This window comes from Thunnus albacares, chromosome 19, assembly GCF_914725855.1.
Source record: "Thunnus albacares chromosome 19, fThuAlb1.1, whole genome shotgun sequence".
Taxonomy (NCBI): domain Eukaryota; kingdom Metazoa; phylum Chordata; class Actinopteri; order Scombriformes; family Scombridae; genus Thunnus; species Thunnus albacares.
Window position 1 is genome coordinate 15,083,823 of NC_058124.1, and position 26,635 is coordinate 15,110,457.

General features: G+C 42.6%; 2 protein-coding genes across 12 annotated transcripts in view; one reads left to right on the plus strand and one right to left on the minus strand.

Annotated features, from left to right (window-relative positions):
• dtnbp1b (dystrobrevin binding protein 1b) overlaps positions 1 to 11,703 on the plus strand; it is a 68,979-nt gene extending 57,276 nt beyond the window's left edge. For 6 of the 7 annotated variants that reach the window (XM_044335154.1, XM_044335155.1, XM_044335156.1 and 3 more), the window contains 3 exons: positions 3,579 to 3,746; positions 7,925 to 8,068; positions 8,639 to 11,703. In XM_044335154.1, the coding sequence (XP_044191089.1) occupies positions 3,579 to 3,746; positions 7,925 to 8,068; positions 8,639 to 8,979 (653 nt within the window). In that variant the 3' untranslated portion in view covers positions 8,980 to 11,703. The remainder of the gene's footprint in view (positions 1 to 3,578; positions 3,747 to 7,924; positions 8,069 to 8,638) is intronic. The other variant, XM_044335153.1, reaches the window with a different exon arrangement.
• A 656-nt stretch (positions 11,704 to 12,359) lies between these two features.
• Positions 12,360 to 26,635, minus strand: part of jarid2b (jumonji, AT rich interactive domain 2b) — a 107,007-nt gene continuing 92,731 nt past the window's right edge. For 4 of the 5 annotated variants that reach the window (XM_044335142.1, XM_044335146.1, XM_044335144.1 and 1 more), the window contains 12 exons: positions 22,796 to 24,254; positions 20,837 to 21,441; positions 18,162 to 18,254; positions 17,624 to 17,742; positions 17,395 to 17,465; positions 16,985 to 17,099; positions 16,664 to 16,769; positions 16,328 to 16,510; positions 15,225 to 15,355; positions 14,579 to 14,765; positions 14,301 to 14,408; positions 12,360 to 14,034 (listed from right to left, as the gene is read on the minus strand). In XM_044335142.1, the coding sequence (XP_044191077.1) occupies positions 13,804 to 14,034; positions 14,301 to 14,408; positions 14,579 to 14,765; positions 15,225 to 15,355; positions 16,328 to 16,510; positions 16,664 to 16,769; positions 16,985 to 17,099; positions 17,395 to 17,465; positions 17,624 to 17,742; positions 18,162 to 18,254; positions 20,837 to 21,441; positions 22,796 to 24,254 (3,408 nt within the window). In that variant the 3' untranslated portion in view covers positions 12,360 to 13,803. The remainder of the gene's footprint in view (positions 14,035 to 14,300; positions 14,409 to 14,578; positions 14,766 to 15,224; positions 15,356 to 16,327; positions 16,511 to 16,663; positions 16,770 to 16,984; positions 17,100 to 17,394; positions 17,466 to 17,623; positions 17,743 to 18,161; positions 18,255 to 20,836; positions 21,442 to 22,795; positions 24,255 to 26,635) is intronic. The other variant, XM_044335143.1, reaches the window with a different exon arrangement.

A 26,635-nucleotide genomic window follows, 5' to 3' on the forward strand; every position in this document is an offset into this window, starting at 1 on the left:
CAAACATGCGTGGCAGGATATAGTTGTCTGGTAGACGATGAAGAAAGGACTGAGAGAAAGATGGGGGAGGAAGGAGAGATTAGTATGAACAGACGAAGCACGAGAAGTGAAATTTATATGACAGGTGGTGTTATGTTCTAAGGAAGACCGGAAAGATAAGAAGCTCATCATTAAACTATGAAAATGACATTCATCTGAGTGTTTTGGGGGGAAATTCTGACATGAACGGTCACTATCTACATCTAATGGCTTGCTTAGGTTAAAAATGTTCCTTTTTGGTTTTATTATAATGTGGCATTTGGGACAGTATTTGTAACCACAGTTAAATTTGATGATATTTAATATGCTGTATGTGAACAATTTGGGATGCATGTGACTTTCTTGGAAACTCTCAAGACTCTGTGTACATACTTTGTATGTGGATTAGAAGGATGAGGGACAGGTTTAAGACCGGCAGACAGATAAACAGATGGGCATGTACAGTAGGTACATGCAGTAGATGGTCTAAATAAATAGGCAGCACAGGCTAATAATGGATTGAGAATTAGATTAAAGACTTAGAGATAAAACGACAGGATCTAGCTTTATGCGGTCTGTCTGCAAGCCCTAATTATAACTAAACGCACTGCCCACTTTCTCCTTTACTCCCTCTATATCCCCTGTTACTAACCCCACACAATGCTTGACAATCTGAACAAAGCTTCCCTGAGGCCCCTAATCTAATAGAGCAGTCTCTACAAGACCTCCACACACACACACACACACCAGCCAGCAGAAAGGGAAGGGCAGAGTCAGGGGGGAAAGATGAGGGAGTGATGGAGAAAAAAAAAAAAGACGACTAGTCAGATAAAGGAGATAAATTGGACCCTGAGAGAGGAATGACAGAGAGAGAGCTTTTCTCTTCCAAGTCTCTACAGGCTTTTGGTGTGATGTTCATCATGAGTGAGCTCTGGTGGGACCTCATTGTTCCCTTCTTTGTGTGTGTGTGTGTGTGTCCATCTGCTGCGAGCCCCTTTAGGGCCCAGCCTATTTTATCAGGACACTAGTCTGTGTGAGGGCGCCCACTCTCTGATTCTGCAGCAGAGTTAACACTCCTGAAGCAGTGTATTGATTTTGGGGGGCTGGTGTAAACAGATGTGAGGCAGAGAATGGTGCAGGGCTGTGTAAGGCAGACAACACAGCAACACCTGGGATGTAAATGTGTAAAGTCTTAAGGAAGTAATGGTTAAATCACACCACACCAGACAACTGACCACTCTGTGAACTGTGTTTTTGTGGCTGCCTGCATTCTGTCATCCTTTCATTATTGTTCTTTCATCAAATGCGCAAATACAGTTTGTTGTTTTTTTAGCTTCACTGCAAGAGATCAGTAGTAACAATGGAAGAAAGAGCAGGTTATGGCATTCATGTACAGCATGAACAAGTATACAAGTAGAGGTTTTAGCTATCACATACACATCATATGTCTTATTGAAGTTTTGCCAGTGGAGGCTTGGTGTTATTCTATGTTGTTGTCAGCCAATCCCACGAAAAGACCTAAACCAACAGTGTATTGATCTCAATACTTGTCTGTGGCCTCAAGCCCATTTCTTCTTACGGAGGATGTAAATCTTTAAAAATACATCATCAGAATACTTTAGCAAATCTTACTCAAACAGGAGTAAATGGTGGATTTGTTGGGGATAGTGTTCAGCTGTGGATTTGGTATGTACTGCAGCAGGAAGGTGTGGTTGATCATGCACATGTTCATTGTATAAACGGAAAATGTCATCTTTCATTTACTGTTTTGTTTTTGTTTTTTTGGAGAACAACAGAAATATATGGCACAGAGAATTAAGCAATCAGGCATTTTGCTAAGCATGCAATACAATAAAAATATAGACTATTATTCAATTTTGATTGTCCTCACGTTCTGTGTTGGCATCAAGAGGTTTAAGTTTATACCTCTCATAGAACCTCTCCCATCACTTTTGGAAACCTCTTTTTCTTTTTCTGCAAGCCTTTTACTTGGTCATTTCCTAAAGTATAATTTTTGAATTTATAGAGTATTCTTGATTCCTTTTATTTAGGACAGTGTTTTCTGATAGAGAAAAATGAACAGAACTCAAATTGGCAATGCATCTCTTTAGCCCCTCACTCCCTAAATGGGATGTTTTTGTCCGTATTAATCCAGGAGCAAAGATATGGGTCACATGAGACATTTTATATGTAGCAGCCTGGCTCTTTCTACAGTAGTTAGTGTCAGTGAGTGGTCTTATATAATGCTGCCGTCCATCAGAGGGAGACAAGAGAACTAAAGAGACAGCCTGTCTGAGACTCTAGGCTGCAGCAGTGCCCAAACACATACACACAAACACAAATACAAACACACCCCACACACACACACACACACACACAGTGTATCTCTATTCGCAGGGTCATACTTTCAATCGCTCCGTCACTTGCATATGCTCCTCCTTCTCCCGCCCTGTCCCCACGGATTGCCCAGACGTCTTAAACTACCAGGACAGGGCCAAGTGCCCTGTTGAGGCCAATCAGTCTGCCCCAGACTCCTGCCTAGACCAATCAGAATCCAATAAATATCTTGTCAAGGCCAGTCACATCTAAAAACGACTCTTGTTTTAGAATGATGCTTCGCAAGAGTTTTGCAAAATAATTGCTTTCCATTTGTTTTTTTTAAATATAAAATGTTATTGCTGTCAAACAAAAGCATGACGTGTGCTTATTTGGAATGAAGATAACAATAAATTTCTCATTTATATTCTTGTTTGCAGTTTGAAGAGGCCTAATAGGCTAAAGAATAGTCAATAAATAATAGATAAGAGACTCCAATTTAAATTCAAGTTGCAATGCAACAAACACAGATGTTAATTGTTTTGCAAGAAAGCAGTGATTCATCTGGAAACTTCGCTTTAATGACACAGCATGACTGAGGATACAGACAGCAGGAGAGGAGTCTCCGTTTATTAAAGCGTGTGCAGCACAAGGGGTTGCATGTGTGAAACTGGTCCCTCCCGTGCAGCACGCAGCAGACAGGGTATTGAGTTACTGGGAGCTGGGGAATCGAAGAATATATGAAGTCTGTGCGGCACTGAGCTCCATGTCGTTCTGCTTCAGTAAAGATTGACCCCGGCCCGAGGGTTGAGTTTGGCTGCCTTTTATCTGCCATGGTACTCATTATTTTTAGTCACCATACTTTTGCTACAACTAAGGTTTTTGTCATTGAAAGAAATTCGTATTGTGATTGTGTTCAAAATATTATCTCAAAAAAAGAGGGATTGTCTTTGTTGCGATCCCCAAGACAGAAAAAAACAGATTTTTTCAATAAAATTTTGTGATCAGCTGGACTTTGAGGCAAGGAAAATTTGACAAGTGGTTACCAAGATCTGGGATACCCATCATTTGACCTTTGTAATTATTCAGACGTGACTATGAATCTATTGGAGACTTGATTATAATTTTAAAGGTTATGTTTGCAGGAATTGTTCTCTTTTGCTCCAGGCTCGTGTTTTCTAGGTGCCTTGTAGATTTCTCTGATCTCGTCTCATGTCCGTAACTTTCTTCTCCTGTGTTTCCAGTGGAGCTGGACGCGGAGCACGCACAGAGAGTCCCCGGGGCAGAACAGGGAGGGGTCCCGCCTCCCCAGGTCAAGCTGAAAGAAAGGCAGAAGTTCTTTGAGGAGGCCTTCCAGCAAGACATGGAGCAGTATCTGTCTACCGGCTACCTACAGATCGCTGAGAGGAGAGGTGAGACGGAGGAGCGGTGCAGTCAGAAGTTCATCACAGAGATCGTAGTCATGCTCTTTGATGATATTTTAACGGCTCGAAATTTAGCGTTTCTTGTGGTCTGAGGCGTGCAAAGGAAAATGTCAGGGAGTTAAGGTTTAAGTAGTGGTGCCTATAACCTATTCAAGGGGGAATGCAAAGCCAATCCAGCATTCAAATGAATTAATTCCAGAGTCCTGATACCATCAGCCAAAACCTTCACACTTGGACTATATCACAAGATTGAGCCATAATAGCTTTCTCCAGCGAGGCTCCACACTCTGAGTGGCTGTCGCTAAACACACAAGGAGAGCCATTAGTTTGAAAAATGCCACAGCACCATATAAATGAAGTCTTCCACTGGGATTATAATAGAATCCTGCTGCAGTTTACCCTATGTATTACTGCTATAAGCCTGTGCTAAAATATCCGAAGGATGTGTAGAAATGAGGGACTGGGTGAAATATGCACCCTGCACTGAAAGATGTATTGGACTCTGGTGGCCCAGTGTTTGTAATGTGATTTTTCTTCTTCCTTTGCTCATCTATCCTCCTTCTTTAATCCTCTGGAAATGGCTTATTAGAGAGGATTGTCAAGCAGTAAGAAAGGAGAGAGAGAGATGGAGCGCAAGGAAAGAGACTTAACAAGAGGGAGAGAGAAACTTAACTGTCACTCAGAACAGCTTTTTTTTTTTTTTTTTATAAATCAATGCAGTGTTTTTCATAATGAACCTCTGACAAAAAACAATCACCAAAGTAGTGATTGAAATACTCAGAATGAAATACTCATTATCCAAAGACCAGTCAGGATCTTGTGTAGCCTACATTCATTCACGGTAAAAGACAGTGGAGATGTTTACATTTAGACTTCACACTTCCAATGATGTGATTCACAGTACAAAAGCAAGCATGTGGGCTGCTTGACAAAAATCCACAACAGAATAATTTGAGTCAACCAGTCATAATTGCTGTAAGAATATTTGTAATCAGTTACAGAGGAGGCTCATTATTCTGGTGAAACACATCTGAAAATAAAGCTACCGTACGAGAGCCGAATAACACGCGGCGCACTGTGACTCATTATCCTTCAGGCAGCTATAAATCCCTACAGCAGGGTGGCGCTACTGAGGAGAGCAAAGATAGTGCCTGAAACACTGAGAATGAAGGGAGAGAGATGGAGAGAATAAACTGTAAGGAGACAGAGAGAAACGGAGAGAAACGGCAGCGGATGTCATACTGTAAGCCACTGAGGCATCAAAAAGCTCAGGTCTCAATGGTCTTATACACACACACACACACACACACACACACACACACACACACACACACATACACACACATACTCTCTGCAATCTCACTGCAAAAAACAGTCCTTCCCAGCAGGGGAACCTTTTAGACAAGGTCACAGTTGGGCTAAAAGAAGAACATGTTGGAGGCAATGACATGGAAATGATGTTCTCAAAGCAGCACTTTCTGGACCAAGACTTTCACAACACAGCCGTAGCGTCGGTTCAAGTGTGTGTTCGTGCACATTTGTTTATTTTTGTTCATGCGCCGGAAACACAGATCCATTTGGGGCTGAAAACTGAATCAACATCCTCTATACTATGTTTTATGAGGCTGAATAGCGGCTCTGTGATGGTAATTGCATAGCTGACAGGCGAGATATGGAAATGCACATGAGAGGAGGCTGCATACTGAGAAGTCATTAGCGAGCATTAAACCCTGGTTCCTCTAAGATGTGTCACAGAAAACACCACTGCTGCTGTTCCTAAAGAGGAGAAGAGAGACTGAGGGAAATGTGTGTGCAGGAGTGATTTTTGTATGCGTCTAAGTTTAAATATTACACAGCGTTCCCATTTATTCGTGTATATGCATTTCATGAATCCGACACTGTGTGTTTATGCATTTAGAATCAGCTTATGTGTAAAGATTGGCAATTTATGCGGATATCTCCGATAAATTGCCAAAGTTTAGGCATCTGAAAATATGACATTTGTGTGTCTATAGTATATGTGTGTGATGTTCTATGTGTGTGTTGCTGTTTTAAAGACGAAGAGACTTTGGTAGGCAGTCTCCATGGGAAATAACATTCCCCTTCTTTCTCTCTTTCTTCACTCTTTCTTCTGCTCTCCCTCCTTGTGCCGCCCTCCTCTGCTCTCCTCATTTCCTTGAGGTACGGTAGCCAATGACATCCTCTCTCACTGCTGTTCGCCGACCAGTCATCTCCCACTTTCCTCTTGTGTTCGCAACTCTGCCACCCCCACACCCTAACCCCCCCCCTCTCCCCCCATCCCCTTCATCCCCCACAGTGCACTGACTGGCTGTTTGTGACGCATGCAGCACATCATGACAGTGAACGGTGGGGTGGGGGGTGGGGGGGTGGGGAGGGTGCTGTACCGTTGCAAGGTGGTGAATTCAGGACTGTAGAAGTTGTTGTAGAGCATTAGCTGGTGTTAAAGAGGAGTTTCCAATGATTTTGTTCAATACTGCTTATCAAACAACAAGCTAGTTTTCCAGTTTTAAAGCTGCTTTAGCCACATTCATATAGAATGTCAACACAGGCAAAATAAGTGACTGGTTAGGTTTGTTGATTCACTTTTTTTGGTTAAAAAGGTAAACTTTACTATATTACCCAATTACATGTCATAAAAATTATGTGGACAATATAGAATCAGCCACAATAAAATTACTGTTATGTTGAATATAAAGTTAAACCACTTTCTGATTTTACTTGATGTTCCTTGGACGGACTGTCAATCTTTCATTCCATTGTGCATAAATTGAATTTTGTAAGGTATTTTAGAGAAACCCTGGTATAACATTAGCATTATTCATTTTTTTAAGTGTGGATATACACATTTGAATTCTCTTTCAGGAGGCTTGTTGCTTCTGAGCCACTGAAATATAACTGTCCACTTAAAGGATAGGTTCACATTTTTTTCAAGTCTGTCTTAAAACAATACTCACATACCCACATGTACATTGAAAGAGATATTGTTTGCAGTTGTTCTTAATCTCCATACCGGCCCTGAAAGTATGCCTTCCTAATGCAAAATCAATGTAAGTAATGTAGGACAAAGTCCAGTCCAGTCCTCGTTTTGTGCAAAAATACACTCCAAGATTCAGCCAAAGCTAATATGAGACTTGAATAACCTCAATTACTCAAATCAAGTGGGTACCTACCAAAGTTAGAATCTTTTTACTGTGAAATTCCCTATTTTTTCCATCTTTTACATTGGAATGGCATTCTTCAGAGCCTGTATGGACAGGATTACAGCAACCAATAGGTGCTTTTGGACCGGAGGAACTTTCTCATATTTCTAAGAACTGTTGGAGGAACTACTACCTTTTCATAGTGTACGCACTGCAGGAACTGGGAACAATTGTAGTTCTTAGAATGCTGTTTTGAGGTACTTTTTTTAGCTCCTACTTCAGGGTAGGTACTCTCCCAGCACATGAGGAACCTTGAGTGATGTAAGTGTACATTGATTGGTTGAACACATGAGCCAATGCAGCACCAGCAACCGCCATTTTTAAAAACCTGTGTGACACGTTAGCCATGTAAACAACAGCTCTTAACATCCGACACATGGACAAATGGACCAACAGTGAAGTCCAGGCTTTATTGAGCCTATTTGCAATGGAGGAAATACAATGCAATTTTGTTGTTGTTGTATCTTGCACTGAAGTGACATTGCTATCAACTGTCAGCCAGCTTACATCACTTCAGCATTCCTATTGGTGGCACGAATAAAGGTATGTTGTTCTCCAGGTAGTTCCTCTCAGAGAGATCCCAGAACTGTTTGGTCCAAAAGCGCCTAATAACTCTTTAAATGTACTTCAAAAATGTGAACCTATCCTTTAATGATGTTGTAGGTGTTGCTTGTCGCTTTCTTATACAGCTTCCTACTCACAGTGACACCTGCCAGTCCATTACTTGTACTAAAGCTTTGGATCATGAGGTAAACGGAATGTCCCTTGTACACAAGCTCACCCATTTCAAAGTCCATCCAGCTTGAATGTGCCCATTTGCTTCTGCCTTGCAAGTTTTTGGAAAGAAAGACAGACTGTCTTCATGAACTCAGCCCCTTGCTGCTACCTTCTGGATGCGACAGTGTTTTGTGAGGCTAATATCTTGCTATCCCATGTTGTGTCCAGAGCCAATAGGAAGCATGTCGTCCATGGAGGTGAACGTGGACATGCTGGAGCAGATGGATCTGATGGACATGTCTGACCATGAGGCCCTAGATGTGTTTCTGCACTCTGGGGGAGAGGACAACAGTGCTGCCTCTCCTGTCACAGGTAGGAAACCACACACACACATATATACACTAAAGTCATTTGATCTATAATAATACATGCAACACTTATTTACTGCAGTGGAATAACGTGCTACAACTAACTGATATCGAAGAATGCTCTGAAGCAGGAATATGTGACTCAGAAGATTGACAAGCATAATGTCTGGGCATGATGCACCAACACCATCTGTCCACATCTGCTTGGGGAAAATTTTTGTTACAGTGAACAACCCACAGCATTTAACTGACAGCTAGTTTTCGTCTAAAAAATAATTTGATGCCAATAAATCTGCTACATTTTATGACTGCACACGACTGAGCCCGGCCAAATTCTAGCAAGTTTAAACAAAACCTGTGAAGTAATTCCAACAACTTGAACAGAGATCCAAAGATCTCAGTTTATTTGCAGCTGTAGGGCTGAGACAGCAAATAAATAATGAATAATAATAAATAATAGACTTGTCTAGGTTTTTAAAGGTACACTTCCCCGCCGATTTGTGCAAACCATGAAAGGTTTCCTAGTGTGTATCTTTTTTTTTAAAAAGTTATACGTGGTTCTTCTCTCTCCCAGGTCCAGATGTTGAGTCCTTCACCACAGAAATCAGTCTCCAGGTTCCCACCCAGGCCGAGCTGCGCCACAAGCTTTCCTCTCTTTCGTCCACCTGCACTGACTCAGCCAGCCAGGACACGGAGGCAGGAGAGGAGGACGAGGAAGAGGACGAAGAGGAGACTGAGCAAGGAGGAGGAGGAGGAGGAGGCGTCGGAGGATCGGCGGGAGGAAGGAGGAGAAGGCCCCCGGTGGTGGTGACGCTGGACGAAGAGGAAGTGCACCCCGATACAGCGCTGGTGGACAGCGTGGACCAAGAGGACCAGACCAGTAAAGACTGTGAGAAAAGCAGGTCGGAGGTTTGAGGAGAGATGGACTGGATTTAAACACAAACACACAAACACATAGAGCTGCCAAATCAAACTCGGATATATTCTCATTCTTTTCATCGTGAAGAAACATTTAGGCTGCACTAACTGCCACATGACCTTGCCTTAAAAAGATCATTGATGTGAGTTTTTAGTTCTAATTGAATCTAGTGTGATAGATCTGCCATCAGCGCTGAGTGACTTTACACGCACATCGGTAGTGATTTTACATGCACATCAATAGTTTGCTCTAATATTCAGTTTCTGTGTTTGTGCATGTTGAGACCAGGCTGCTGATAAGTGATGAGGTCATACAGAAGCACACACTAAAATCAACCATATGTCCTTTTTGAGGTTATTTGCGGTCATGCTCCGTGCTAACACTTTAGCGTTCGCTGTGCTGACAGACTGCAGCTGTCAAATATTATTGCATGTGAGACTAGTAAAATTTCCACAGAATATAAAAAAATATGATGGCATTTTTGCTGCAGGTCACATGGGTAAAATATGTTTATAATCAGGAAAAGTAAGTCTTATTTGGACTTTCTTAAATGTGTGTGATGATTTCTTAGGTCAGTTCACCCAAATTATGAAAAAAAACTGTTTTCTCATTAGCTATTCAGATAGTTTTGCTTATATCTGCCCAGGTTTCCCATATCTGTGCTTAGATTTCCTCTGCTGCAGTGCAGTGTTGTTTTGATTGCTTAAAAAGTTAAGAGATTACATTTAAGAACTTCAACAGCAACTTGTTTTACCAGAAGCAATGTCCCAGTTACACTAGATAATCCACAGACCTCTCTGTTAACACCTGTAACAGTGACTACAGTATTTCTTTAATTTCTCAAAACATGGGCTAATAAAATCAAAACTGCCTGCATGGCTAGATACCGATGGAGGTAACTGAGAAAATGTGTTGTTTTTTTTCATGTGTAAACTGCCTTAAACAAAGCAAATGCTTGAGCATTAGCACAGAGCATGTAGATAAACGATCTGCAAGAAGCACATGGATGAATTTGTCATTAATTTATGGATTAGCTGAACCCCCAAAGTTTGTTGCATTCTTTTAAGTGGTCTATGAGCTAGACTCTGCAATACTGGATGTAAACAACCATTTAGGTAACACTTTTGTGCCATTGGTTTTGGTAAACTTGGCCTAATACTGGCAGTCATTTGGCAGTAGGTCATTTACCACATAGTACTGTATAGCTGACAGACTGGTGGACTTCAGGTATCAGGATATTACTGATTTAACACACACACACACACACAGAGGAGAGTAACCCTTTGCCATTCCTTTAACCAATAACGTTGGGGTAAACTCCTCCTTTTGAACAAGGACCAAATCCCTGTTTGGACTGTGTGCTATGCACTGGAAAACACCCAGATGGTTTAACAGAATCCAGATCTTTTTGTACAGAAATGTTGACATTTGTGCGATGTGACAGCATTACTCCTTCCTTTCTTTTCCCCTGCCTACAATTTCTGACTCGTTGGTAATAAATGTTTCTCCCCCCCACCATTGTTAAATTTTCATCTAAGCATTTCAGGAGCAAGTTAAAGAATGAAATGTGAGCACAATTTAGGGTTTGAACATGTTAACAGTCCCCGTGCGTTCACTCTTGATTTACAGGCCTGCCCGAGCTCTTGACTAATGGAAAGCAGAAACGGTGAAGAATTGGAAAGGCGAGTACAGAGCAAGAGAGGTTCTGAAAGGAGTTTTCTTTTGAGGGACAATATGATGTTAATCAGTTATTACAGTTAAATGTTTGTTTTTTTTAAACTGAAAAATAAGAAAAAGCAATACCAGTATTATGTTGAGAGTAAATGACATTTGAAGGCTGAGAGTGGATGTGTTGCGTTATTGTGAATAGGAAACAGTCACTGTCGATGCGTGACAGTCATTCCAGTGCACTTTAATTAAAGCTATGAAGAACTGCAGGATCCTCCAACAGTTAGCATGCACAACGTGTGGTGTGTGAATAGCGCAATAAGCTCCATGTATAATGAACATTAGATCACTTGTAGTATATCCCACACCAATACTGCAGCTTACTGTGGAGCTTGGTAATGTCATGGTACCACCTGTTTGTCATTTTTGCCGACGGACAAGTTTCTCACTGCAGTGTCTCGACATTTATATTGTTATAAAAGGGTGAGTTCACTCAAATTACAGCAAAACATTTTCTCATTTATGGCTACTAGTATCTATCTAGTAATGCAGATCATTTTGATTTTATTTGCCCAGGTTTTAAAATGCCCAATACAATGGAGGTGAATGGAATGAAACAATCCACAGACCTCACTGTCAACAGTTCGGATTCTTTCGACTAATTGGGACTACTTGTTTGACAGAAAGTAGTTTCAACTAAACAAGAGGTAATTGAGAAGATCTGCCAGAAAATAAATTTAAATCAAAAATTTGAAGTTGTTAAAAACATTGTTTTGTCTCGCAGTTTAAGTCAAAACTCTGCACACAAAGAGAGACACAAGCAGGTTGGAAAGTAATGACAGTGAATTGTCGGTAAGTTTTTATTAAACCTTAAGTACAAACTGCAAAAGTAAAAAACTGTCAATATAACCAACATGAGACTCTCTTTCCGAATGGAGGGAAAGGCCGAGATGCGGCACTAATAAATTAAGTCACCAGAGACCCCACTGTGAGCAAGTAGTTTATACTGTAGAAAATGGAAGAAACAAACACACAAAAAATGAACTGAAAAACAAACAAAAATCCCATCAGAATAAAATATATTGTAAGGCCATAAAAACTTGACAACCACGTTTTTTTTATGTTGAAAACACCCGACTTGGTATTTCATTAAATAGTCCTAAAACAGTTCAGTCTTCTGCGAGGGACGACAACCAACAAACTGGATTATAGGATTTTTCCTTGACAGTCACCACTGGCAAGCTCAGTGCAACATGAGTAGCTACTACATTTTTGTTGAATTTTCAGTAATGAAAATGTAAAAACCCATTTTTTTTTGTGAACATATCTTTTTTTTCCCTTTTCTTTAAAAAAGTAAAGCTAAACAAACAAAACTAGGTTGGGGGGCAGTCGTTGGCTACTCAATATCTTCTTTCTTAGTGATATAAGCAGCACTTAAAATTTTTATACACGTTTACCAGAGCAACCCTGTAAGCATGAAACTCACACAGATGAAGAAAGGGAAATGTAAGGCTTTTTCTTCATCAAGCACTCTCCTCTGGAACTTTTTCTCTTCTCTTCCTTCCTTTCTTTCTTCCTTAACCCCAGAAAAAGGCTCAAGTATTTAAAGAAATTTACAGGATTATGTACAAAAAGTTGATGTTTTGTTTGTGTTGGAGTTTTTCCTCTCTAAAAAAAAAAAAAATCACTCATAATATATCTGCAAAAAGGGAAAAAAATGCAAAAGCCAAAAAACAAAAGACAAAAGAAAAAAAACAAAAAAAACAAAACTTGGATTTGATATTTCACATTTTACACTCTTTGACTAGTGGCTCTACTTGAGATAACATCAGATCAACAAAAGTAAAAAACACAAAATAATAATAATAATATAATATAATAATTAATGTTTACTGGTACAGATGAAACAAGAGGACTGGAAGAATGGAATGTTAACACGATTGCACATCTAGAACCAGAAAAGCCTGAAAGCCTTTCTGCCCTGTGGGGTGGGGGTTGCGCGAGCTAGCTGTTAGCTGATAGCAGGCGCTAACCCCCAGATTTTAATTTGTGTTGTTATACAGTAATTATAACCAACAGCACCAATAAAATGGATCTCCTCGCTAAGTATCAGGCACAGTTTTCACTTGCTAGCGAAGGAGGAATCCCTCCATACTACCAGGAAGTGAGGTGAGCGGTGACCTTTCACAGGTCAAGCAGCTGTAGCTCTGCCCCCTCTCACATCCACCAACGAACAGAAACATCCACAATGACAAAAAAAAAAAAAAAAAATTACACAGAAGACTTCTCGCAAAAAACCTAGCAAAAACAAAGCTAAAATTCAAAATAGATGTTGAAAAAACATAGCTAACCAACAATAAACCAACATCGTCTGTCTTTCAAGTTTTTACCTCGCGTCGCCAACCCCCCCCCCCCCCCCCCCCCCTTTTTTTTTTTTTAAAACAATGCAGCTGCATCAAGAAATAATAAAAATCAATAAACAATAAAAAAGGACCCCTCTTCCTCAAACCAAGGACAGAGAGAAACTTTGGGTAACTACTTGATGTCATTTTCATTTCAGAAAACCGGGGAGAAAAAAAAAAGGCCGCCTTTTCATTCGTCCCATGTTCACAGTTGAGTGACGCGTGATGAGAAAGGATGGGGTTCAGTCTCAGGGGCGACAAGAGGGCAGGAAAGAGTGATGCAAGAAAAAGGTAACAAATGTAACCCATTTCAGTTAAGGGAAGATGGTTGGGTGGAGGTAAAGAGTACAACAGGGCCCGTCAAGTCTTCTTGTGAACTTGTAATGCTTGTAATGTTGTAAAGGACGACTTAAAGAGGGGGGGTGGGGATTCTAAAATCATCCAAGAATAAAAACAAATTCTTCTTTCACACTAGTGCAAAAAAGACATCTTGCTTTTCTTTTTTTCTTTTTTATAAACAAGCCTGTCATTCTAAGGGGGGAGGTGAATATCTTTTGGAGAAGGATTGGGGGGGGGGGCTGAGGTCAGGTGAGGGGATTTTCAAAGCTAAAAAACAACAGATCTTAAATATGGGGTGGTGGAGGAGGGATTGATAGTGATCCTGCTTAATGTAAAAAATCGAGGGAGTCTGGGAGGGTTGGGGGCGGGATATGGGCACAGCGCACAGGGTGACGATGTTGAGGCATCTCCTCAGGACACAGCCGCAGCCTTGGGGATGTGGCTGGAGGACAGGCGTGCCAGGGACACCTCCACGGTGGCGCGCTTTCGGGGACCTCGCTTAGCCGGCGATGCTTTGGCAGGGCTGAGGCCGTGGCAAGGGTCCCCTCCTCCTGCTCCGACGACGACTGCACCGCCACCGCCGCCACCACTCTTTAACATGGCCCGGCCACACACCTGGTTCACCAAACTGTTGATTTGTTCCTGATTGGGGAAGAAGACAAAATTTTACCATTTAAACAATGTAAATATTTCTTCTTTTTTTTTTAAATAAATCACCCACTGCACAATCATTTTGTTCATCTATAACGTCTCTAAAGGAAATACTGCACTGGCACCACAAAGTACAGAACATAAACACCGTCATAATGAATAATCCACTTCCTGTAGCCAGTGTCAACCTGGCTGATGTCTCCCCCATCTGGATGGAGAGAGAACTGTAATGGCAGAAACAGACGGCTGCAGCTCACCTCATCGTATCGGTACATCATCTTAAGGCCTCTGCAGGACTTGTGCTTCTCCACATAGCGCAGGGCACACTCCAGACAGAAGACCACATTGTCAGTCTCCTGAACCACCTACACACACACACACACACACACACAAAAACCAAGACAGAGACATTGATGTAGAAACCAGACACTCTTAGTATTGCGGTACCTAAATTTATCCAAACTGGAACAACAGCATTTTGGGGGGGGAAACAGTCTTCATATTTTAAAACAATTGTCTGTTAAAGTGTTCTCACCATGGACAAGTAGCAGAGATGCTGACAGATCTGACAGCGTCTCTCTGAGGACTCCAGTGCCAGCCATTTGCCGCGGGGCTTCTTGCGTCCCTCACCAGGCCCCAGGCTGCCATCATGGGTGCCGTAGCGGGCAGAGGAGAGCAGACCCGCCTTGTAAAGTTCCTGCCGTTGGCGCATCTCTATGTTCCTGTTTTGCAGAGAATAACCATCATTAAGATCAAAATTACATACACAGCGGACTAAAAAATATGGATGTTATACTTATGGTGACACATTTTGAAATGACGGTACATTATTTTAAAACCTCTTATTTGCGAACTAAATTCTACATTTTAAAATAACGTTATTATGCTAAACAGCAATGTTCTTCTGATTTTCATCTGATTCGCAGTGCAAGTGAACAAAAAGAAACCAGTAATCAAGCAACTTCATCGAGCTGATTTAAGAAAAATGAGGCAAACTCTTTTTAAAGAGCCTCTAAGACTCAACTACCCTCTGAGGTGCAGATCTTTGATCGTGCTACTGAAACAACATACTGTAATAGATGTTACATGGCGATGGCTAATAAAACTGGATTTGTAGCTTCAGTGTGTTGTGTATAAGTGTGCAGTGAATGTCTGTGTGTAGGTGCACTGCTGCATCCTACCTGAGGTCTTTGAGTAGGGCGGAGATGGTGGTGAGGAGAAGGCCATTGTCCCTCTTGGACTCGGCTGTGGCGATCTGGTACAGTAGCTTCTCCATGGAGAAGGGTTTGGCTATACGACGACATTTCAGGTCCTGTGGAAACAAATCAAAACTTATGATTCTCATTAAATAATTAAGCCTATTTTAAAAAAAATATATATCTTAACTATTTTCAGTCTTTTTTCCACAAGCATCATTTATGAAACTAGTTGTGTTCCAGTCTATCTACATGTTTCAACAGTTCATGCACATCACATATGGATGTGTGTACAAGGTTTCTTAAGAGTAAAGCAAGTTGAACAATTCGCTCCAACAACGCTGCTAATGTTTTTCTGTGTGTAAGAATGGATTTGTAGTGTAACCAAGCACTCTGCGCACTCAGATCAATATTTCTTGGCCTCTAAACTAAAAAAACGTTCACCATTTAAAAGATTTTTTTCCCAGGCATTGCACCTCAATACTGTGCATTGTATGAATGTCATATTACCCTTGAGGGCAATCTCTGCTGTCGTTAAGGATGTGATGGTATTGCTGAAGGTATATGTACTTCCATCATTGTAATGCCCATAATGACAGTAAGAACATTTTCCTCTATGCTATTACAGCTATAATGAGGTCCTATGCTCCAAAAGGCTTGCTCATGATCACTAAAAAAACCCCTAAAAACATCCCCTAGGGAGATTTACAGCTGCAATTACTCCTTAAAGTTCAACACGCTGGCAGATTAGAGAATCAAACTTGAGGTTCTAAGTTTATTTATCTATTTCAGTTTCATTTATATAGGCAGCTCTTGCAATCACCTCTACATAAATCAGAGTTTTAACTGCCTCTGTCCACAGGAGGCCAGTGTTGAGGCATTACAAAGCAGGAGTGAAATAAAATAAACAGCTGTCATGTAAAATCAGTAATGCACAGGCAAAATATTAATTGCACAGAAACCCAACAAGTCATTTTGATTGTGTATTTTATATTTAGAAAACATTTGTATCCCTTATTGCACATTAGTAATAGTTATGTACCATTATTAATTCAACATGACTTGCCCACCCTGACTCATATGCTGACCTTTGCGGCCTGGTAACCCAGGTTCATCCAGTGCGGTGTGGCAAAGTGCACCGTCTCTGACACGCAGTAGCCACAGCACACTTTAGCGACAAAGGCACCGGGGAAGCAGACCACAAACTGGCCGCTCCTCTGCACCGTGCGGTAAACCTTGATGCCTTCGCGGCACAGCACCTCTGGAGAGATCTACAAGATCGAAGTGGAAGGAGGGGAGAGAAAAAATATGTTACATTTCTATAACTGTACATTTTTGGTGGTGAAGTGGCTTCAGACAGTGGTAACATGGATGGAAGATAGTAATATTGATATATTTTCAATTGCAAACACAGTCACACTGACCATGATGTTCTTTTCCAACATTTCTAGTCCTGGGGTGCCATTGGCCTGAAGCAGTGTATGGACCACCTTGTCCAGCTTAGCCTTCTCCTCAGCAGGGACAGAATACCTGTTGGTGAAACACACACACACACACAGAAGGAGACATGAACACACATGTTCATATTTATTCGGGAAAGAGCATTTGTTGCCGTTTCAAATGGTTCTCCCAGCTAATTTAACAAACATTTAAATATTTACATCAGAATTTGTGGCAAAGTTTTAAGTGTGATCTTGCACATACAATGCCAGTGATGAGGAGGAAAGGTCCCAGGACATACTTACCAAATGCAATCAGCACCAGTGTGTAAGTAATCAATATATGGAAGGCGATTTTGGTCTCGAGACCAGCATGAGGTAGAAAAGACCATGCCAATGTTTAGCCAGGGAATGGTCACCCCTGTGGCATTAGAGGGATTTAAAGAGAGAGAAATAAATATATAGGTCATTACTAGCAGCAGATGATCCACAGGAAACAATGGAAAAGCATTTGAATAGATGAAACTAAATGTGCATTTTTTTTCTGGAAAGAGACAGGTCATAAATCAAATGCATCCAGTATGTGCATTAACATGATTTTATGGGTTGGTCTACAATCAAAGTGATAGATGATACTTCCAATATTCAGCATCTACAGTCTTTTGTGTAGAAAACTGCCTTTACAAATGCACTGATGAGTTCAAAGGTGTCCTTACCAGGCACAGCACCCAGATGCCTCAGAATGGATCCAGAGTTATTGGGGAGGACAGTGAGGTTCCATCCATGTCTGAGGAAATAAGAAGAGGAAAAGGTGATTTCTAGGGAATACTAAGATGATATAATCCAGGAGAACCTCCATGAAATTTTCTCTGTAAGTTTGTCTGCCCAGGTTCACGATGCAGGCAGAACATTTTTTTGTGGTATAAAGGTCTATGGGGTACTTACTTTGAAAATGGCTCTGACTTTCCTGTGGGGAAACCACTCCCATGTGTACTGGTGTCCACCTTCCCACAATGCACTGCCACGTGGCTGTCTCTCTGCTCCACAATCCTCCAGTACTCTTGCTGCAAGAGAAAAAAAAAAGATTGGCCGATCAGTGGAAGAATGCATGAAACAGGGTGCAGGTTCCAGGTGTGCGCCGCAGTTATCAGCGAACTGAACAAAGATTGCTAGACATGAAAACAGAGTAAATGTTTGAGGTGATTTTCTAATATCCAAGGTTTACACAAAAGTTCAAAGACAAGCTACTAGGAGCTGTTGTTGACACTGCGGTTAACATTTAATATGAGTTTTTAATTTTTTATTTCTTTGGCACTTTTTTTGCCTTTATTAGTCAGTTATTGGCGAAGAGGCCAACAGGAAACAAGGGGGGTGAGAGATAGGTATGACATGCAACAAAGGTCCCTTGCCCGACTCGAACCAGGGACGTTGCAGCTACCAGGGCGATCCAAAAGTTGTTAAATTGAAATGTGAGCATGCTAACCTCGACCTCAGCAGCCCCTGGTTCCTTGTTAAAGCACATGGTCATGGTGTTCCGGGCTATCCTGAAGAAGTTCGTCAAAGACACCGATTTCCCCTGCAACAAAGACACATTAAACATCATGAGTCACAGCATGCTGAAAGGGTCCAAGGGGAACAAGAAACAACACCAGACTCCAATCCACATATTTATGATCTTTGGACATGGAAAAAAGGGAATCCTCTTTCCTAACACATGTTTGTTTGAGTCAAAAAGTCAGAGGGAAAACATATGGTCAACAGAATGAATGTATGTGCACAGACAAACGTATCAACTGCTTGTGTGTATATGTGTGGCTACAGTGTAAGGCTTCACCTCTGTGCCTCCTCTATACATTTCCCCTGGACTTGACCCTCTCTCCCTTGGACACTCCTGCTAAAGAGCAGCTTTGAAGGTGACCATAAATCTGCAGTACATCTGGAGATGTACTGTTTCTGCTGAAAGATGACCTCACAGATTCCTCATCCTCACAGTGACAGTTTGTCTTTTTTTTTCCTTATTAGGTGTCCAGATGTTTTTACATAGCAACTGACCTTATTAAAACTTTTATTTTTACACTATTGTACACAATAGTAACACAGTTATAAAATAATGCAGTTAAACAATACAGCATACAAGCGACCTAGTACTGACAAGACGTTCTTTGGGCCAGACAGTAGCGGCACTTATCCGAGCCTTTCCTGGTGTAATTTGAGCTAATTATACTCTTGACGTGCACTTTGTTCTCTTGATAGAAAAAGTGAAATATAACCTCCTGTTGGGGGCCACTCTTGTGAAAAATGCATACAAATCTGAGCCGTGGAGGAAAGTGATGAGCCATATTTAGACAAGCCTGTCCTGTCAGGATGGTGACAGCCATTCACATGTCACTACCTGGAATGGTACTTCTACTGTATAATTCCTAAGGCTTTGGATTGTACTGGGTCAAGTCTGTTGACAATATCTTTGTTCTTCAGAGGGAGGTAGTATAGAGAGATTTAGTTACCAAAGGAACTCGGAGGGGAAGGTGGGGAGGGGGGGATCAAATGGGATCCAGATTGGAGTTGGGTGGAGTATTGTGCAGAGTGAGAGAGAGCCAACACAGAAACAAAGTTATCTTAATTAAATAAATAATTACAGCCCATCAGGAGGCCGTGGCACAAAAATAATGTGCATACAAGTTTTTTGTGATATATCAAGAGTAGGAAGTTTTTGGGCATACAGTGTGTGTGAGGCATGTATGTATTTGCACACGTGGCTTGCCTGTGTTTAAAGGCTGGTGTAGACAGGGGTTGGCAGAGGGTTTGGTAAGGGGGGGGGGGATCGGTGTATGAGGAGGGAAAGAGGGTTGTGGAGAGGACTGGAGATATAAGGAAATAGCTAAGAGCAAGGGCACGGGCTGAAGGAGAGGAGACATGTGGAGAGGGTGGATTAAAGGATATGAGAGAGCGGACAGAGCTGGAGGAGGCGGGGTTTAAAGGAGGGGGGGGGGCGGGACATGGGTTGGTTTTGGGGGCTGTCTTCTCTCTGACCTACATTTCAGCCAGCCAGAATCAACACAGCTGCCAGCGGGCTGAGGAGGTGGGAGTGCACCTTGTGTGTGACTGCATACACACACACACACACAACAAAAACTACTGACCACCTTACCACACACACAGCTGCACAGAAACATTTATCGAAACCACAAAACGTGTGAGGTACAAAAACTGCTGCCCCTTACTCTCACACCAAAATCCAGGCCTTTGTAATGCAGCTAAGTGACACACTGAAGTATCACTCCATGTAAACAGTTGTGAAAATCTCTTGTGTTTGCTTTTCTACACCACAAACTATGAGAGTTAACAGCACGATAATGTTACCAAGAACACTAAATAAGAATTCCAATAGGGATTAACATCTTTGCAGTCAATACCACGGAAACATTCTTGCTAAGAGAAAAACAGTCACAGTGCAACAATTTTCTAGCACAGCTTAGCTCTTTCTGAAGATAGGGCACATATTTTGTCACTTAAGTGCTACAGTGATACACTCCCAACTTTAGTGGTGTTACTATGAAGAGTGTAGACTGTGTGTGCGACATTAGTTTTAGTTCAGATAGTAAAGAGCTGGCAGACATCTGGGCCATTTGAAGACTGCTACATCACGCTGGCATTTACCATGTAAACAAGACAATGTGGATATCATCAATATCATAATTGTGCCAATGACAACATTTTAACAAACACAAACAAACAGCTAAATCAAGTCAAACTAAACCAAACCAACTATCATAGTTGATTATAGTTGATCAGATCTTGTGAATTATAATTTGCTGTGTTGTAGTTAAGTTAAATGACAGACATTTGGCTTGGTGTATTTCTGTGTGTGGGTTTTTGTATAATAAGATTTCTCTTTGATCAAAATGAAAACAACACTAACAATAATTAAAATTAGTGGCGACTTCGATCATTAAAACAAAGTCAATCAGTTTCCATGCTTTAGTGCTACTGCTGGTACAAAGATAGTTCATGTTCAACTTCATAGTCATAGAAATGACACTAAAACAAAATTCAATATGAGTTAACAGTTGTCAATGTACAGCATTTAATGACTTAAGATTATAAAACCTATTTTAGAAAAAAAAAAGAGAAAAGAACAAAAACAAAAGGTACACTTACGTGCCTCTTGTCTGTATGCTTCAAATGTGTGCCATTAACAGCAAATGTCTTCTTCATCCTCACCTTGTAAATACATTTGTGCTGGTCACCGAGAATACCCCTCTCCTCCTCCTCCTGCTCCTCCCCATGCTGCCTGTCCTCTTTGCCTTGTTTTTCCTGAGCGAAGAGCCGGCGCCGGCCCGCTTTGACCTGAGCCTCCAACTCCTTCAGACGATGATACACTCCATTGGTGCGGTGGTTCCCTGTTGCCCCTCCTACCACCCCACCTACAAGCCCATTCTTGGGCTCATAGCGTGGCAGCACTAGCGCGGTAGGTGCTGAGGAGTCCAAGAGACCCTCCAGAGGTCCCCGACGCGACTCCAACTGCTTTTTCTCCTGCAGCACCTCGGCCTGCAGTCGGATGCGCTCCTCGGAGCTGAGTGAGTCATAGGAGAGCACGTACTGGAGGTAAGCCTCTTGCAGCTTGGCCAGCCGGTCCTGTGCTGACTTGGGGATGCGCAGAAGGTCGGCCAGCTTGGTCCACTTCTTCAGGTCCATCACCTGCTGCATGCCGCCCATGTCATTGATGAGCTGGAAAAAACGTGCCAGGTCCACTTCACAGCCACCTGTGTGGAGCAGAAGAAGAAAGAAGGTTAATTCAGATAGAGAACGATGAGTGGGCTCACAGTGGTATAAACTTGTACAATAGATCTTTTTCACAGCAGACATTTTGACTTGTCAAAGCAGGAAAAACACAGGTGGAATTAACATTAATAATGGTTGCAATCCACTTCCAGGGCTCTGGTATCGGTTTCCTGGTTTCCTGCTCTGACAGTTCAAAATGTCTGCTGTGAAAAGGGTCTATTGATTATTAAAAATCAATCAAAGGTTTTCAATAACAGACATTTTGGCCCACCCAACAATGCTACATGTAAACAGGGAAATAGTCTGCTTTCACTTGTCCAAACGAAATTAAATCAAGTCAAATCAAGAAGGATTCCATCTCGGAGCATCTGCTCCTTTGGCTATACATGCCATTTCCTCCAACCCAGTTCATTTGATTTGAAACGGCCAATTGAGCTATCGCTTTTCAAAATCATCTGAGCCCCTCATTTTGCCAAACAGGGACACAAATTACTGTTAATGTAGAACTGATCTGCTGGGCACAGTAAGGGAAGTCATTTGGAACAAGAACATCCTGGCTGGCTAAAGCCACTTCACTGTGGGTCACTGGCTGCCAGGTCTCTCTGGCTAACAGCCGCATACCAACTGTATTCTCACTCTGCTGATCTGAATACAGCTGTATACAAAAACAGCTAACACATAAAAGGTGGAGAATCAAGCACATGCTGAATATAAACCAGTGAAAACCATCTAAATGAAACAAACATCCTTATGCATGCATTGGGTGCATACATTTTCACATAAAGAGAACATACACGTACAGTTTCTGACTGAGCTGCAGCTGTTTAATGGCTCATAGAGTGCTAATGTCATAGTGAGAAATGGAAGGTGACATGGCAATCTGGGGGAAATATTGTTTTTGTGGCCCATCAGGCCCCTTGCCGAGTTGGTCCACATTGTTATTGTCATCCATAAACGGGGAGATAAAATCAGGTGGAATGCCACTGAAGCTTTCAAAGCACCACTGATGCCAATGGAAATAGCAATATTTGTGCTGCTTGCTTGCTGGCTGCTTTTGTCAAGAGAAAGTAGACACGTGTTTTCTGTAATTGTACATGATTTTCTTTTGATGTACTATATCTCTTTTATGACTTTCTTATGTTTACATTCAACAAAAGCTGTGAGAGAGAAACAACCACAAATGTAGAGACTGAGAGGCCTCGTTTTGAAATGGTGTGACTGGGTTCTTATTGCTAATTGCTTGGGTAATTCAATTAATTCAGGAAGGAGTTTTACTGATTAAATAGCCTTGTGTGCATTCACATATATGTGTGCCTTTCTGTCTGGCTCACTTACCAATGACAGGTGGCTCATCCATGGTAATGCCCTGAGATTTGAGGTGCTTCCGGATGCAGGCCAGCCGCTGCACATTGGGGCCCCAGCGCCGTCCCAGCATGTGGACCCTCTGCGCCTGTGTAACAAAACGCATCTCCTCGCTCAGCTTGCACTCCGGCCGCCAGTCTGATGGTGGCACCACGCGGCACATGCCAGCCGCTTCGGCCTGTTCCCTCACCGCATCCAAGTACACCAGGGGGTCCTGGAACTCCCGCGGTGTTGGCCGGAAGACGGGGACTTCACCCAGCGCTGCCCAGCCCTCTGGCCTGCTCCGCTGCCAATCCCACTCCTTCTCCTGCTCGCGCTCCTTCTGGCGCACAATCTCTTTCTCACGCTCCCACTCCTTGTCACGGTCAGCAGGCCGCAGTGCTGCTGGTTTGAGCTGTCCGGGGCTGTTGGTGGAAGTAAGCAGAGAGGAAGTGGTGGTGGAGGAGGAGACAGAGGTTTGTTGGGGGTCTGAGGTAGTGCTTGCGCGACTCGGGATCTGTGGGTGATTCTGGCCTGATGAAGGGGAGGAAGAGCAGGAGCTCCGACTATGAGACCTGCTCTGCTGCTGCTGTGCTTGTCGGATCAACATCAGCTTGCCGGCCGATGCCCGCTTAGGTCGCTGGTTCACCGGCTCCACATTGGCTGCTGGTATAGAAGAAGGCGGGGTTTGTTGAGGTGGGGGAGTAGGAGGTGGAAGTGGAGTAGCGGGTGGAGTTTGTGTGGGAGAAGAGGGTGTTTCTGATACATGTCCATTAGAAACTGGAGTGGTAGGGGTGGTAGTTTGCGTGGCAGCTTTTTCTTGATTGGCTACCTTCTTGCTGCTGCTGCGCGTCTCCAGAGGCGTGGGTTGAAGCTTGGCCTTCTTGGCCTCAGTGCCGGGGGTTTTGGCCTTTTGCTCAACAGCCCCTGTCCCCACTGAATTGAGCACCACCTCCAGACGCCGCTTGGAGTTACGCAGTCCCTCTCGACCTGGGCACTCCCCCTGGCCCTGCTGGCACTGTCTCTGCCCGTCCTCCTTGGCCAGGGTGTTGTGCCGCTGCCCATTTAGCCTGCCATTGAGGCGGACGCCAACATTGTGCAGGCCATTGGATAGTAGCACCTGTTTGCGGGTTTTTGCATTGCTGTGGTGGGCTGGTGCCACTGCTTTTCCTGAGTTGGCCAGCCCATTGCTGGCTGCTGGCTGGCTGTGCTGATTGTGATTGTTCGCTGACGATGATGCCGAGGCGGCGCTGTTGTGTTTGTTGCTGCTGCTGAGTTTGGTTTTCTTGCCTAGTTCTTTCTGTTTGGCTTTGGTGTAGGTGACATGGCCCTTGGACACGGTGGCTGTGTACTTCTTCACAGTTTTGGACGGCAATCGGAAGTCGCGGCTCTTCTTGGCACCACTGACGGCTTGTGCCGAGCCCGCCCGCGTCAGCCCGTTCACTTTAGAGACCTGAGGTCAACAGAAAGAATGCATGGGAGACATATTAGGAAGAGGATCAAGAATTTTACTACAAGGCTTTGAATCGATCATGTAATGAATATGCAGTAATCTCTGAAAGAGTCCTGAAAGGTGAGATACATGTGAAGTAAAATATTACTGCAGCAAATTCATCTAAAATGCACAAGTTTCCAAAAATGTATCCACTTAGATAAAATTCTATATTCAGAAACAACAAGACACTGTACATGCGCGGGTGCACCCACACTCCACAATGAAGAAGCCAAACATTCAGATGCTAGCTCTGTGGTAAAACATTTGGCCGGTCAGACCAAAGCTATTTGTGGAAACCTACGCTATTCATTAAAGGACCAATCAACTGTCTAGATTATTTTCAAACACAGCAGTGCAGCTCAAACTGCTGTCAACACAAAAGCTGAGATTTAGAAAAGGATATGTTCAAACCAAAACCACAACAGCCCGAGATAAAAAACAATTTAGAAGTGGCAGAAAAAAAGATATGCTAGAAATGACAAGGAAAGAAGGGATGGATGGCCCATGGTTTCCACTAGCAGATGGCTGGACAGTATGAGGTAGGAGGTGGGGTCACTGGGATGGAATAAAATCCCATCCAGGCACATAAAAACAGCCTTTTATTTGCTATGGGTTTCCTTAAATACTATAATTCAATTTTTGTGCTATGAATAAAAGTCCTGCGTGTGTGTTTATGTGTGTGCATGTGGGAGAGATAGATAAAAAAAAAGCGGGTGAGTGTGTACGTGCACATAAATGTGTGTGTTTAGTCTTTGAGGCCCCCAGCTGTAGATCAGAGGTTTAGTACAGTGCTGTCTGCTTCCATGGCTGGCTCACTCGCTACAGCTGTGGGAAGACACATGGTCACCCTCTCCCTCGGTGGAAAGAGCTTTACCACTGATCCAGTAGATGTTAAAATCCATTGTGTAAAACTACATTTTGTCTGTCTTTCTGTTTCAGGCCTGGTCTTTTTCAGTCTCCCTTTTTATTCTCTTTTACTTGCCATTACTTCACTCCCAGCTTTTCCTTTCTTCTACTCTTTTATTTCCCCCGTATGCATTTCTAAGAATATCCACTTTCTCTCCCACCTCGTCCTCATGTTGTTTTCATGGCCCACTTTCTATGCTGCCAGGAGTTTCTCATTCCCTTTTCCTTCTTCTGTCTCTCTCATTGGTGTGTGTGTGAGTGTGAGAAGGCCCTACAGAGAGTTAGGAGATCTTGCAAAGTTCAAGATCAATACTTGGCTGCTGATATTTGGGGTTAAGGTGGTGTTCATGTGGCTCTAGTTGTATTAACATAACTGGTAAACATCCTATTATGTTTGAGTACATCTATTATATAACATATTTTCAATAGAAGCAAAATTTCTAAATTATACATGCAAAGTAGGGGGAGATACCTTTTTTAAACATAAGACTTCATAGAGTCCTGATTATCATTAGAGAACAGATTAAAATCTGAGTCTAATATCATTTTTTTGCTGCCATATATCTACAGTATCTGTGTCTTTCTGCCTGGACCAGCTGGAAGTGAAACACAGAAGCAAGAAAGGAGGGAGGATGGGAGAGATGGAGTTATCAATCACAGCCGGGGCGCCACAGGAGGGAGGTGACAGCCGGCCCATTGACAGGTTTGCCTTTGAAGGGCTCTCGTGTCACACTTGTGTGCATATGTGTGTGTGTGTGTGTATGTGTGTGTGCGCGTGCGCATGTATTGTATTGTGTTCGTCTCAGGTGGCGGGGGGCCGACACAAAGACCAGGCCATTAAAAGATAAGGGGGGACTGAAACCTAACCCTACCTCCGTCAATCATTCCCCCGACACACACGCACACACACACACGCTCCTGCTCACAATGGAAAAACACAGGGTGACAGGCAGAGAGGGAGAAAAGACGTGGCATTGAGAAGGAGTGAGGAGAGGAGAATGCAGCAACAGTATAAGTGGATAAATGAAGGCTCAGCAGGCGTCGCCTAATCCAATCCTAATGTTGCCTTCTAATCTGACATATAATCTCACAAATTCAAACTGACTTATTTCTAATGTTTTATGAGCCATTTCAATGGAAAGTCCACTATGAAAGTTTATTTAGTGTTACACTGGCACTGAAATAGTAAGTGCTAAAGCAGCAGTTGTCCAGACAGCTACCATATCTGTCAGCTACAGTTTGCTGACAAAGCGTTGAATCCAAGAGACACACTGTCATGACCACTTCCTGCCACAGGAGGGCTCAGAGGACCTGTTCTCTTCATGGGGGGCTCCGCAAGTCTGCCTTACTTCTCTCTCTTTAATTATTTGGTCTGGTGGAAAAGGAGGATGGCAAGAGATTGATGACGTGAGGAGAAAATAGAAGGCAGAGGA